This window comes from Cinclus cinclus, chromosome 6, assembly GCF_963662255.1.
Source record: "Cinclus cinclus chromosome 6, bCinCin1.1, whole genome shotgun sequence".
NCBI lineage: Eukaryota > Metazoa > Chordata > Aves > Passeriformes > Cinclidae > Cinclus > Cinclus cinclus.
Genome location: NC_085051.1, coordinates 29259139 through 29274690, shown reverse-complemented (window position 1 = coordinate 29274690; position 15552 = coordinate 29259139). Strand labels below are relative to the sequence as shown.

The 15552-nt window shown below is 40.1% G+C and overlaps 1 protein-coding gene across 4 annotated transcripts in view; it reads right to left on the bottom strand.

Annotated features, from left to right (window-relative positions):
• Positions 1 to 15505, bottom strand: part of DCAF5 (DDB1 and CUL4 associated factor 5) — a 68399-nt gene extending 52894 nt beyond the window's left edge. For 2 of the 4 annotated variants that reach the window (XM_062495867.1, XM_062495868.1), the window contains exons 1-3: positions 15292 to 15505; positions 5549 to 5692; positions 1332 to 1368 (exon numbers count right to left, since the gene is read on the bottom strand). In XM_062495867.1, coding sequence (XP_062351851.1) covers positions 1332 to 1368; positions 5549 to 5692; positions 15292 to 15505 — 395 coding nt within the window. Of the gene's footprint in view, positions 1 to 1331; positions 1369 to 5548; positions 5693 to 7674; positions 7696 to 15110; positions 15156 to 15291 lie in introns of those variants that run through there. The other 2 variants (XM_062495870.1, XM_062495869.1) reach the window with 2 other exon arrangements.
• Between the last annotated feature and the right edge of the window lie 47 nt (positions 15506 to 15552).

The following is a 15552-nucleotide window of genomic DNA, read 5'->3' as shown; positions in this document are numbered from 1 at the left end:
AAGTGTTACCATTAAAAAATATTAACTTTCCATAGAAATCAATCAGAATTTGGTCTACTAAGGTTTCTTTTAGAAGACCATACAAAATACCCTCAGAGGAAGGAATTCTGTATGGATTACAAATGGACTTAGCATACCTTAAAAAAAACCTAAAACAAAACTACAACTACAAAAACAAACAAACAAAACAAACAAACAAACAATAACATAAAAAACCCTGATAACAAAAGCACATTAAAAATATGCACATATCAAAAAGAATTGTCAAAACACCTAAACAAGCACAGCCGGAAAAAAATATGTTATACAGAAAAGTTAACATGACAAACAAATAAACAAAAACCCAAAAAACCAATCAACCAACCAAACAAAAAAAACCCAAAAAAACAACCCCAAAACCCAAACACTAAACAACACAATATTCCTGAGAAACCATTAGAACAGAAGACAGTTACTTATGCCCAGTTTGTATGTAAGATTTATGCAAGAAGCAGACATAAGGTATAGTGGAAGGCAGACACACTGAACAATTCAATGCAAAAGGCTTTGGACAAACACATCAAGAAATACGTCCATATTATGTTATTCAGGAAACTTGAAGAAATGTTAGGTTTTATATGTCTCTGTTTTACATATATCTCTTCCTGCTTTTTCTTTATTTTCTTGAGTTCATGTTAAATGAGTGATCAGCACTTAAATATGTAGAAGTTATCAGTACAGACAAAATTTTAAAGTTTTTTTACTTCAAAAGCAGTAAGCTCAGAAGATGTGATGTCTAGAGAAGTCAAATTTAATATATTACCACTACTGTATTAATTATACTTTGACTAACAGCCTAATCTTGACGTAGCTCAACAAATCCTAATTCCCAAATGTTTTTCAGTTTTGGTAGAAAGTAAGTATCAAAAGCAATATTCTCCATGCTAATGTGGAGAATCAGGCAGCTGCATCCAAAGTTTTAAAAGAAAGTTAGGTAGGCCAAGCACTAGCCATCTTAAACACAAGTCAGGTGAGTCTGTTGAAAAACAAGGAGTCTGTATATGCTAACAGTTGTTTATGTGCCAGAATAATCTACTCAGAACCTACTGTGCTGTCTGCAGTAGAGCATATATATTTAATAACCATTCTCTTTCCTGAGGTCAAAATAATACAGAACCCAAGTGCTGAAAAAGATGAGGAATACTTCATTCCAGTTATGAATTTAAATAAATAAAAAGCAAATTTCAATAATAAAACACTGTTCTCCTAAACCATTCATTTGAAAGAGAAAACACCTCCAGTGAGTTGATATTAAAGGAGTTCTTGAAGCAGTGGAAACACAGCGCATTTACCTTTCAACATCATGGAGTATAACTTGCTCATCATTGCCTAAAAAGAGAAATATGAGCAATTAACACAATGTTCTAGTGACTAAAAGGCATTATGGTGAAAAAAACCCAAACCACTTATATAAATTACAATTTCAAAACCAATACTGAAACAGAGAAGACCAGCTCAGTTGCTACGTGGTTACCCTCTGCTCCGTTATATGAAAGGTTCCATGTGATATTGCCAGCCATGACCAAATGCACCAACCTGTTTCATCTGCTACTGCTCAACAAATAATTCTATTTAAAGATGTTACTTATCATTCTTTGTCCAGTTTGAGCTTAAGTTTTGGGAAATTTGCAATAGAGACTATTACATGAAGCAGCAGGACACTTAAAACTCTGATGAAAATACCTCTTTCTTCCTGCTCAAAGGATGCTCCATGAAAAGATTGTGGAAGGTGAAAAGATGTCATAAATGAAATGTATGTGGCTCCCCGATCAAATACTGCCAGATAATACTGTCAGCACTAAGGGTTTTGCAACCATTGAGAAGGCATGAACATGACAGCCAATGTAATTTTTTTCTGTATTAACAAAAACCAAACCAAGTAACCAGACAATCATGTCACTTTTCTTTGATCACACCAGTTGAATGCAATGGAAACTAACCACATGTGTGCAGGCTAAGAGGGTCACAGCCACCAAGTAATTCCAATAGCTCATGCAGAGTTTTTCAAGCTGTAACAACAGATTATTTTTTTCAGTCTCTGTGCTGAATATTTTATTACCTAAATTTGCCACCTCCTCTTTAGAAATATTTAAGGACGCACACACTTTATATTTAATTCAGAAAAAAAAAAAAAACAAAAAAACAACACCAAAACCAGATAGCCTGCAAAGTCATATTTTTATGCTCTGCATATCTTCATAGATGTGATGTAGACTTGTGAAGCTTTCCTAATGCACACTAAAGATAGAGGATCAGAAGGAGCAAGACTTCATTATATGATTCTTAAATGTTCAGTTGACTCAGTTTCCATTTATCCCATACACATTTTAGTTGTATTCTGTCTCATCAGAGAAATATGAGAAAGTTTCTCTTTGACTAGTGAGGTATGAGATTTTCTACAACCATTTGCTCTTTGCCCAGGCTCCTAGTAAAATCCTGCCAGCCTTAGATTACTGCAGTAGCTCATCTTTCCCATGGTACAATAAACAAGTCATTTAAATGCAAGTGTCCTTTGGTCATTAATTGTATTTGGAACTGCCCATTATATATTATTACTGTATATTATTACACTGTTTATACCTAGTAAAACTACTCTAGTGCCTACATATTTCACCAGTGAAAAACGCAGCCTAATTTTCCCAATGACAAAATTTCCTCCAGCAGACTTCTGACTCTTCAGTCTCCATGCAGTATGAACAAAAGAATCATTCCAGTTGCCTGGTTTCAGGCATCCAGTCATCATGGGATCAAATTCCCTTCCATCACAAGCTCCAAAATGGGAAAGAAAGAATGAGAGTGGAATAACCACTATTTTCCTCTGTTCTGTGTGTGAGAGGACAAAGTGGTGACAAAAATCTAACCACAAACCAGATACTTCTGGTAAGGTTTCATCCCTGCAGAAGACATCACTGCTATTCAGCCCAGGGGGGTTCCCACTTACAGTATTGTTACTTTAACACTGGAGAGTTCTTTCTTCATTGAGACTAACTGGGTCATAATTGTGTACAGAGCTGTGTCATTTACAGTCTCTCTTGTTTTGATAACTGCAGTTACAACAATCAGAAAGACAGGAACAATCTGCCATTCTCTTCAGTTATACTTGGTCTGGTGAAATACTGCACAGCATATACAGAGGAGGACAGTTAAAGTGGCCTAAACCCCGTATCTGCCATATAAGAGCTAAAAAAACAAATTAAATTTCCTGTAGGTTTATTTCAACTTTTCATATACCTAACATTAACTGCAAAGAAAAAAAAAAAACAAAAAACTTCAGTTTACCAGGAAGGAATCTTGCATTTCAAATGCTGCTCTACTCTCAGTGTGTGTAGACAGAAAAAGGCAAAATTATTCCTCAGAGATGGGAACTTCCTTGGGATGGCTTTTTCCTCCAGAGATTACATGCAAAACATTGCCCACTCTGTTCCTGCCTTCCATTTTGTAATGGCTACATGGAGTGCTTGCTCCTTCAAAGCAAAGAGCTCTGAAATTCCTTGGATGCAATCCAATTTGTACTGAAGTAGAAAATCCCTTCTCCTCTATTATCAAGAGTTGCTTCAGAGAAAGGTCATCAGATCTTAAGTCATTAGTCACTGGCAGTAATTTATTTACAGAATAAATTGAGTTCTATGTGAATTGTGCTAGTTTACATATTAAAATTTTTAGTTTTGGGGTTTTTTTAAGTATTCCAACTTCTATTATTTCAATACAACTCCAAACTCAGGTATGGGTGTAGGTGACAACCAGTAGATCTTAGAACCCACAATTATTTCTGACTTTTTAAGAATCTCCCAGAACATCATTCAGTGAATAAATATAGCTATCCCCATTTTACAACAGAGATAAAACAGATGGTACATCTAGGCCATGCAGCAAAATGACTCTTTACACGGGATCCAAGAGTCAGACTCACAGCCCTAGCAGATGAGCTCACTGAATCTTGATGAAGCAGCTGAAAGAGTTCCTGACTCCTCCAATGGAAATAATTTCTGGCAGAGGCACAATTTTTTTATGCAAACTGGAGGAGGAAAAAGATATGAGAACGGCCAGTTTCTCTGTGCATCAGCTGTCACAGCTCATCTAACCTGGCATGTTAGCAAAAATGCACCATAATCATTTATATAAATCTTTAACTGCAGGTGTTAACTTCAGTAACCAGGTACAATCAAGCCGCTCTTCTGCCTTTCCTGTGAAAACAGCAGCCTCTGACAGCAAAGCCCAATGGACAGAGAGCTGAGCTGGACATGAGAAGACACCATTCCAGCTGGTTGAGCAAGATTTGGCACACTTCATTCCTTGAATATTCAGGTAAGGTTCCATTTGTCTGAATTCAAACTAAAGTAAAAAAGACTCTGGCCCAAAATTCCACTGGAATCACTTGTGCAGATACATTCATTCGAGGACAGCATGTACTGCTATTTTTTCTCATAAAACAAACAGCAGTACCCAGAATAAGATGATAGGCATCACTATTTGGCAGTCTAGGGGTTTATTCCACCTGAGAACTATAACTGAATCATTTCATCCTTGAAATCTGACACCAGCTGAAGCTTTGTCTTGTTTTTTCTAAGGGATATTATAATTTTTAACACAACACTGAAGGGTGAGAAGCTTCCATCATTCACATGCACTCAGAATCAATCTCTAGCATTGATTTACAGTTCACAAATCTTGGGTCAAAAAGGTAATGAAGGGCTTTGGCCAAGTAGTCTCATAGTACCCTAAAGTAAGTCTAGCTGTATGTTAATGGACATGCTGATGAAAGATAGAAATTCTCATGCATTCTGTGACCATCTGCATTGATGCTTTTGTGCCTTTTTCTTCTCAATTCAATTTTCCTCCCTACCTCAACATTTGGAAAATCAAGTGGTGAAATGGACCTAAATCACAGAAACTATTACCCCAGAACAAGTATATGTCCACTTCCCTTACTTTAGTTTTAAGACAGAATTAAACTTTCTATTAAAAAGTAGATTTATATTAAAAAGAGAGCATCAAGGGTTATCAGAACCCAATCTGCCAACGGTTCTAAAAAGGCAGAGGCTTACCTAGTAAGAACTGAATTGGGTCTAAGAAAACATGATCCACCAATAGATGGCAATAGTCCTTCATGAGCCATCTAAGGGTGCATTGAAATCAGATAACGGTGGAAAATATTTTCAAGCATCAGGCTTGAATGCCAGAGAGAAAGGAGGGTCTGCTCTTAGTCCATCTAAGAGGGAATAACAAAGACAATGTTTTCCACAGTCTTTATCACAAGTAGAGGCAGACTGGACCCAGGATTCTCACAATGGCTCAAGACATGATGAAATTACACCACGGTTTGGAAAAAGACATGACAAAATTGAAAATGTTGTGCTAGCTAAAGGATTCACTGTTCCCAAAAAAATTATGATTGCTGATTAAGAACACCTTTCAGATCTCATGTGTGGCAGGATCTCACTCATGGCTTCTACTCCAAGGCATTGACAATAAACGTTCATGTGAAATCAGGGTGCTCTTCCCTCCTTACCTCCAGAGAACACTTTAGTATTGCCACTGTTGAAAGCTAGGCAGAAGATGTTAGAGTGATGCTCCCCTTTCAGCTGAACTGGTTTGACTCTTGAGTGGATAGCTTCTTCCATATGCCAAAGTAAGACTCGGCGGTCATCCCCTCCTAGAAGAAATAAAGGAAATGTGCATTACTGCCTGAGACATGTCTAAATTGATTACAGACAAATTATTTAACTCTGCAGCTATTCATAAAATGCTTTGCTCAAACCTTAATTAGCATAAAAATGTATGCCTTTTTTGGATATATAGGCACATATTTACATTAAGATGTCATGCAGTCAGGTATTCAATTAAAATTAACGAAAACAGCAATCAGTAGGAAAAGTTTGAATTAAACAGCTTCCATTCCACCAACACATAGTGACAACCCATAGTAACCTGGAAACTCAGAAATTTACATGCCAAATTCACATATGCATGTTGACAAAATGCTTCTGCACCAACTCCTTGTTGCCAGCATTGCTTATGTTATTCATAAAACATGAACTCCCTCTTTCACTGACAACTGTATATCCTCCCGCAGACTTTGCAAAGCCTTCATAGCATGGGTTGGCTCAGGATTGATAAAAGATTAAAAAATTTACTGCAGCATTCAGAAGCCTTCAGCACACACACTTATGCCAGGCTTCTAGACCTGTAAAGGTTAAAACAGATATTTCTGAGGTGAAGTCCTGACAAAGAGAGTACCAGGAGAAAGGAAGTTCAATTCTCTTGCTTTACATCTTGCTGTACTCCTAAAGGCTTGCCTACATGCAGCTCTCAGTTCAGAGCTCTAAACACAAGTACATTAAAGTGCCTCCTTCTATGTCTGGCAAACTGTTATATATAAAATAAATATTAGACTGTTTGTGCTTCAACTGTATTATGTTATTGTTTATTAGGAAAAGAAAAAATCAAGATACTATTGTATTGGTCAGCATTCTCAGCAGCAATTATGAATGCCTGAAAAAAAAAAAAAAACAACTGAATAAGGTTTTTTCAAGTCAGACACAAAATATTTTTGATATCTGTCTTTAATAACAAATGAAAGAGAATGGCATTACAAGTGAAAAGTAACACCAGAAACATGCTGATTACAGTTAAAACATTTTACTGATTCTTTAAACAATCAGAAGCCTGAACTCAGAGCCTTTTGAGCTGCTATCCAGAGGACAAGGGCATCACAAAAAAAACAAACCAAACCAAACCAAACAAACAAACAAAAAAAAAAAAAAACAAAACCAAAACAAAACAAAAAACCCACCAAAAATTACTGGACCTGCTGTTTACATACAAAAATGGTAAATACATAAATAGATTTCGTTACTACTGCTAATCAGATTTCTTAGAACTTTTCACATTATATGTTGCTACTAAAAATTTTCTCATGGAAAAACTGATTTATGTCAAACATCCTACAAGTAAACAGTCTCACAGCCTTTGAGTCTCCTAACAGATTTTATGACACTTTGATAGACAGTACAGCAGTATGTTATGATCACCCATGCTCCATGGAATTGTGTATTCCTCCTCCTGATTTTGTACTTCACATATCAAACAAGAGTACAAGATACAAAGATTTGTGATGCATTTGATAGTTACTGAGAATGAGTCAAATTTGATGGATCCAAAATCTCACAGTAATTTATGGTCAACTAAACTAACTTATATTACTTTCTGTCTAGAAACAGGAGAGAAAGTTGCACTCTAGTGATTTCAGATGAGCTTGTAATAAGGAGACACAGAAACACATGTATGTCAACATGTGTTGAATAACATGGCCACATTATTCAAGCTGAGATTAAGAAGTAACTGTCACACTGAACGAGACTACTTCCCAAAGCTGCCAACCACAAGTAAGTAGAAATATTGATATATACCTGAAGAATGTAATATTCCTACTGTATTTTATTATGTCTAAAATGAGCTCTCACTGAGACTCGGTTTTGAGACTTGTTTTCTACACTAATGCCTAGGACTATGTTTTTTACACTAAATTCTAAGGCTTTTACTTTTTAAGGCACTTAAAACATATTTTTACTTATTTAAAACTAAGATTTTTACTTCTACTTCATATCTATGCAACTTAATAGTATTTCTACTTACTTAATACTGAATGTCAGAATGTTATCACTACCTGAAAAACAAACATTTAACACAGGTGAACGCCAACGTTACTTCTATCAGACTTCATCTATTGCCTTCTGTAAAAGATATTTCAGAGCAAAACATAGTAAAATATTGCTGTTATTTATGAGCATAGCAAACCAATTGGCAAAACCACTGCAGAAAGTCTAAACATCCTCCTACCTAACTGCACAGCCATCTAGGTGTCTCACTTCAACAGTAAACTCATAATCATTTCCACCAACCACTGTCTAGATACAAAATAATAGTTTACATACAGTATGGGTAGGATAATTTGCAACCTGGTGCAGAAAAGTGTTTGATAGTGTGAAAAGTTGCCACTACCTTCTCTTTTATAAGTTTGGTGGTGGCACCAAATGGTTCCATGTCTTAGGAGCTTTTAAATATGGTGGTTCCACATCTTAAGAGTTTTTAAATGTTCCATACACAGCAGTGCTGTTCTTCCTCCATCTATGTATTCTCTTGTACATTCTTGTCTTTGAGAACTTCTATACCTGTTCACTCCTCAGTTTTATTCCTCTCATATCCCACTGAGACATAAAACTTTAACAAAAATTAAGATTAATCGTGTTCAATGTGTGTTCTCTTCTAATTACAATTCAGCTATTCTTGAAGTAATTCTGACTCAAGGCCAGTTCCACCAGAAAGAAAAAAGTTATCCAATGTGTTGGACCACAGCGGGTTTGTGGCAAAAAAGACACTTCAGCAATCCCTACATCCTCACACCAGAGAACAAGGAGTGTTAAGTCACAGGCAAATAATATCCAACAAAAAGCAAGTCTTAATTGACTCAAACCAGCAAATGCAATCTCCATTACCCAAACCCAACTCTTGCAATAAGAAGGAAGAAAGGAGGGAGGTGTACATGTATGGGCAGGTATACAAGGAGAAAGCAAAGAAAATGTGAATATATAGGTTTTATGCTCTGTACTAAGGAACTGCAATTCATCAGACACAAACTGCATACACATTATGCAACATAAGTTACAAGTCTGAGTATTAGAGGAAACTTCAGGTCTGTAGCATTTGTTCTATGCAGCAGATTGGCAGATTAATTAAAATGCTTTCAATTTATGGTGAATTTATTGTGTATGTACATCAATTCTACAACTGAAGCAGAAGCCACATTCTTAAAATAATATAGAGTATATACCAACAGCAACAGGTTTATTATACCTGGAAAACCTCGATATATAGCTTCATATGCAAATACCTTAGCAAGGCTCCACATGTGGATTTTCTGGAAATTGAAAATCGACAGAGAATTTGTAATTTTTTCAGTCCATGGTGTGAGAAACAGTAAGTTCGACATCTACAATGAGGAAATAGCTCCACTTTGACCTCATTTTTTTCTAGACAGATTCTGTTTAGGACTGTATGACTGGCAATTTGAAAAGTAAAAGTTTGTGTGACCCAGCTAAGAACTACACAATGCCATTCTACAGTTATTTTTCACAAAGGAACAACATTTTAAAAAGGTTTAATTAGTCAAGCACTTCAGTGGTCATTAAAGGAGCAGGGTCAAACCTGTAGAAACATTCAAGGAGACTCAAGAAGAGAAATCTATTTGGTTTAGACCTAAAACAGCTTGAAGAGGGTCAGAACATACCCTTGCCAAAAGTTAATCTGGTCCAAACAGTATCTACATAGCCCATGAAACACACTTCAGCTCCTGTGTACTAATAGAAGCACTTCTAAATCATACCAGCCAGTACTGAAAATCTGCAGTTTTAAAGTGCACTAACCTTGCTGGTTGTGGACAAAGCCCAAGACCATTATTCCCCTTTATCTCCCATATACCAGGTCCATTTACTAAAGAACCTACATGGCAAGTGGGAAATACTTCTAAATCATAACAAGAAAGTTTAGTCTTATTGCTTGTATCTACTTTAGAAGTTGCATGAACCACAGAAAGCAGGACTGGATGGTATTTCAAGAAGTTGATCACTTAGTTGGCCTTTGCCAAAGTGAAAAGACCAGGCTCTGTCAGAATTATTCTCAGAAGATAAGTCTCAAGTTTTGTTGTTTTTTTTTTTAAAACCACTGCTGAGGTAGATTTCACACCCTCCTTTGGCATCTTATTTCAGTTTTTCATTATCCTTACTGTTAGGCAGATTAGTCTATTATATCAAGCCTGAGGGTGCAGTTTGACATTACATGTAATCCCACTCCCCCTTGCCATGTGCTCTTGCTACTTTCCCTTCCATTGGATTGAATGGCCATTCAGGCACAGGCTAAGTTAAAGTTGACCTGACAGAAAATCAACTGACAGATGAACAACCTCTCCCTACCTATTCCATCTTCCTGATCAGATGCTTCCATCATACCAGTTTCAGACTTTAAATTATGAAAGTGTCACAGTGCAAACAATGAAGAGGATAAATAAGTGAATGAGTTACAGGATGAAGGGAAAGTGCAAGATCATTCTTCCTATAATTTGAGACCATTTCTTTGTCCTACTCCCAGTAGACAAAAAAGGAGTTTACAACTTCACATAATAATAATTCAAAACACCTTTATGCAGATCAGTTCTTGCATTTCTACTCAGCTGTTCTTTCTGTAGACTAAATGGACCGCTTTCTTTCACTATTTCGTTCTTCTAGGCCTCTGATCACTCTTCATGCCCTCTTCTGAATTTTCTCAGTTTGGGCACATCTTTCTCAAAGTGCAGTGCCCAAAACTGAGCACAGTGCTCCATCTCAGGCCCCAACAGTACCATAGCAGGTTTACTTCACATGCTTTGTCATTTCTGATCATATTTATGTTGTGATATTTATGCATTTAGGTCCTTTTCTACACGACTATGGGCTAGTCTCCATGGTGTATTTGTAGAGCTGATAATTTTTATTCACATCCTTCAGGTTGCACTTGTCCTTCACAAAACACGACTTTTTTTGCACATAATGTACCTTAATTAACTTGAACTTCAACTCCTATCCCCTGAAATTATTGCTTCCTCCTATCTTTCCTGAGAAATGTTATAATTTCCTCAGACATTAATTAAACCTTGATGTAGCAACTGAACCTAATATCCCTCCTCACACAGAATTCTACTTGATGCAAAGATCAGACCATCACTCCTTAAAACACACTTTATACACAATCCCCTTATTCAGAAGTAATACTCCACATTTGCTAAAGTCAACTCATTCCCCTGTTTTAGGTCCATGTTCCTTCAGATTTATGTAAAAACTAAATGTCAGATGCATTTCCAATACTTTCTAGCACCCTCACAAATTTAGGGTCATAGAGCAGCTATTAGCTTTTGCATTATCTGGTAGGAGGGGAAAAAAGCCAAGAGAAAAAGAACACTAGCATGGATTAAGTAAGTCTCTGATTACAGTACTTCCCAGAAGTTATCTTGAAAATGCAGTTTAAAGTATGCCAAGAAAAGTGGGAGGTTCTGATAAAGATACTCATGTTTGTAAAAGATAGCAGGCGTGGAAAATGACGCTCAGATAAACAAACAGGAAAACACATCCACCAAACCTAAAGATGGGAGAAAGACTATTACACAGACCATGTAAAGCTGAGTTTTAAGAAGTCAAATAGCAGAACATGCTTAGCAAACGTGAGGGAAGCCTGAGCTGGTTCCATACCATTGCATGGTGATTTTAATTTCCATGCATGGACAGTCATGTGTTTCTCAAACTGTTAAAAGAAAAAAAAAAAAAAAAAAAAAAAACACTCTCTAGCACATAAAGTGTTACAAAGACGCATTTTGCCCAATAAAATCTTTCAATTCCATCCAGAAGCAAGTTTTAACCAATTTCAACCCACTTAGACATTTTTTATATGTTAAGCTTTCGTCTTCCCTTGTGTCATTCTACAGGTAGCTTTTTTAGCTTGTCACACGTTTTCTCTTGACTGTCCACTCCCTCCTTCTGATTATTTCAATTTTTAAAAATTCCTGTCCTTATGTCAATCCCTTCTTCTAGCACCCCTGCCCCAAAACATTAATCTCTGCCCTTCTTCCCTTCTATAAAGTGATTCTGTTGCATTTCACATAGGTACAGAAACAATCTCCAGAGTGGCCCCCAATTCAATCTGTGGACCTTAACTTTTTTACTTTGAAACGTGGTTAAGAACAAAAATAGATAATATTAAACATGTGCTTTCCAATATAAAATTTAAAGAAGATAGCAAAAAGTTTCAAACTTGCTATTGGAGGGCCTGCTGAGGCTTGTCTACACCAAAGTTCTCTCCAAAATCCTAACAGGAAAATTATCTCTGACTGCAATATAAACCCTCTTTAAGCAGTTTGAATTGTTTACTGAAACAGTAATCATTTGCCTTACAGACCTGCTTCTGTGAGATGCATTTAAAAAAAAAAGTGGGACACATACCCAACGAAAGCATTCCAGCCAAGTGATGAGAACAGCACTTACTTGGATGCAGGCTAGTATTTCAATGGCATTGCTATAGCCACTATGAATGCACTGTATCAGCTATACTTAAAACAACTCTAACAAAGGTCTAAGTTGTTAACAAGTCAATCAGCCAAAGCAGACTTCTCTAGGTTAAGAATATACATATTACTTAAGACTGAACAACTGAAAAGACTGCTTGCACTCTCCCCTTACACGCACTCCAATATATCTGGTAACTCTCTTAGCTGCTGTAAGTGCAGTTGGAAGCACCCAACACCTCATCCTTACTTCTGTACACTGACTATTTTGAGGGAAGAGAGACCTTCATGCCACCAATTCTAAGGGTTTATCTACATTTGGAAGCCTTCTGAAGCAACTCTTCTACAACACTTCAGAGTAGAGGCAGCTTACACTCTTCCTTTACGTTTCCTAATTGCTTTTCTTCCTGCTGTTGCTATTTCTCAGACCTTAAGGATCAAATATGGCATTTAAAAGGAGTGCTTTGAGTGTAATTTTAATGAAGCTTAGTCTTATAATGGCATGAAATTTAACAGTATCCATAAATATTTGCACTTTTAATTTCTTCTTGACTGAAGAACAAAGCACCTGCCTGCTGTTGCTATGGCCCATAAAGCATTCTAGATATTATGGTCATGGATATCATGAAAATTTTAAAAAGGAAGTTACTATAACTGGAGCTCTTCAATGGCTCAGGGCATCAGTAGAAGATCAGACTTAAGGTAATCTGTTCTTGGTTATCCCAAATTCATGCACTGCTAGCACATGTAATTTTTTAAAAAATTTAGGAGGGTAGAAACTCTAGTAGCATGTATCTACTACATATGGAGGAAAACCTTACCCTCTTTGAACATTCTGAAGCTCTATGAAAAGTTAGGAAATTGAAAACTTGGCATACACTTTCAAAGATATCCACTACATGTGAATTCTGCCTTCAGAATTTGCCTACCTTGATTCAGGCAAAATTAATTCTTAAAAGTCCATTCCAGTCCTGGACTGTTCATGCTTCTGCCTAAAGAACGGATGTCAACATAGGCAAGTGCACTGATGATATGGCAGGACCTAAAGTATGCCCTGAGACCTTCTTGAGCTAGAACAACAGAAAATACTGGTGGTGTTTCCATCACTTATTATGGAAAAGAAAAAAGAAAAAAAAAAACGAACAGATACATTTGAACTCTCTGTAGCACTTTATAAGTAAAATTAAATCTCTCTACTTTCTACTGGAGAAGGACCAGTACAATCCAGTATGACAACTGCCACAAATGGGAACTTTAGAATGGGTGAATCAGCATTGCCTTCCAATACACATTTGTGCTTATATACATATATATGTATACACACATATTCACTAGCTAAATGGATGCATATCTGAGAAGTTGCATGTGCATAAAGATAAAAGAATCCCTAACAGTAACACTAAGAACCTTCATGGACACTTCAGAAATCACTGGACATATGCTTGTAAGTTTCTTCAGGTAAGAATGTTAAATTTAGGAAGGTTTCAGTGTATCAGCTTCCACTCCATGTTTATACAGGGTTTCTATTCTGCCCTTGCTTAAAAGTAACCAGTCACAAAAACTTTTTATTGAATGCTTTTTGAAGTTATTACTGATACCATATAAGTGATACAGTTCATCCCTGCCCAGACGCCACGGCAAGGCAGTACGCTGTCCGCTCAGCCATGTCCCCATCACATCCCTCAGTAGCCCCTGACGCTATTTACAAGGCGGACAGGGAAACCGAGGCCCTGGTAAGTAACCAGGCAAAAGCGGAGACCACTCTCCACACACAACTGCCAAGGATCTCTGCGATTTCCCGAGGACAGCTGCCCCACACGACGGCGAACGGGCCTTTCCCGCTGCCGGCCCTGGGGAGGGACCTATCGTCAGCCCCAGCCGCAGGAGAGCAACGGGAGGGGGCCGCTCCCTCCAGCCCTCTTTCCCCGGGAGCGAGGGGCGGCCGGGACACAACGCCCCCGACCGCGGCCTGCAATGGGCACCGCTCTCGGCGGCCCGGCCCTGCCCGGGAAGGCGCGACACGAGCGGTCCCTCCGGGGCCGGCAGCCCCCACCCCGCCGCTCGAAGGTCTCTGTCCCCTCGCAGAGGAGCGCAGGGTGCCAGGGCTCGGCGGGAGAAGAACGCCAAGACCCCTCAGCGCCCGAGCCCCCAGGGCGCCGCGGGCGGGATCGGCCCGCGATTCCCTGGCCTGTCGCTAAGAGCCGCCCGAGGAGACCGCGGCCTGCAGCGCCCGGCCAGGCCCCGGCCTCAAGTTGCCTCCTTCCCCTGCCGCCCCTCGGAGCCCGGAGGCGGGGAAGCAGGAAGAGGCACCTGCGCCAAGCGCTGCTGGAGTGGGGGGAGGCGGCCAGCCGGCCACCGAGCCCCGCAGCCCCTCCCTGGCTGGGGGCGCAGAGCCTTTCCCCGTCCTCGGTGTCGCAGCTGATGTCAAGCCCTCGCCTCCCTCCTACCTGACAGCATCCCCCACCCCTGTGGCTCCCTCAGCCCCGGGCAGGCAACAGAGGGGACCTTAAGCCAAAAACCATGGCCACAAATATATCCCCCTCTTCCACAAACGCGCCCTGCAAGGGGAGGGAGGAGGAACAAAACAAAACCCGACTCCCCTCCCCCAAAAGAAGATGGGGTGGGGGTGGCCCCAAAGTGACCAGTCCCTCGATTAAACCGATCCGGTTCCCGCCGATGCCGAGCGGTACTGCAGCCCCCCCGGCCAAACTCGGGGCCGCCGCCCGCCCCCGGCAGCGATTGCTGACCCCCGGCCCGGGACACGGCGCTGACAAATGTCACCCGGTGCCCACAATGAGCGCCGCGGGGCTGCTTCTCCGTCGTCGTCCCCCCAAAATAAGAAAATCCTCTTTTAAGAGGGAAGACACGCGAGCCATCAAATAAAAGGGCACCCCAAGCTCCCACCCCCCGCGCCCGGGAAACACTCTCGTAAAAACTTTGTCCGGGGCTCCCCCCCCGATAATAGTAGAATTTAAAACCTGTCAACCATTTTAGATCCCTGCTTGAGAAAACATCATTCCCGGGCACCGGTGGATTTGGGAAACGGCTCTTGAGCAGCGCTGCCGTGGCTCCCCTCCCCCGGGCCGCAGGGGAGGCGGCCGGGGAGGAAGATGTTTCCTGGGGAGGGGGTGGCGGGAGGGGGCGAGGGACGGGAGCGTTCGCTTTACCTGAGACCAGCCACTGGCCTCCATTGTTGGAGAATTCAATGGCATTGACACAGCCGAAGTGGCCCAGGAGGTCCTTCTTGTAGAGGTTCCTGCAGCCCCGCAGGCGTCTTCGCTGGAAGTCTTGGGTGAGCAGGGGGTCCCCCTCCAAGCCCCGCTGGGACAGGAACCCCACCACCGACCGCATGCTGCCCCCCCGGCTGCCTCTCCTCCTCATGCTGCCGCCTGCGCCGCTCCCCGCCGCTCCTTCCCCCGCCGCCCCTT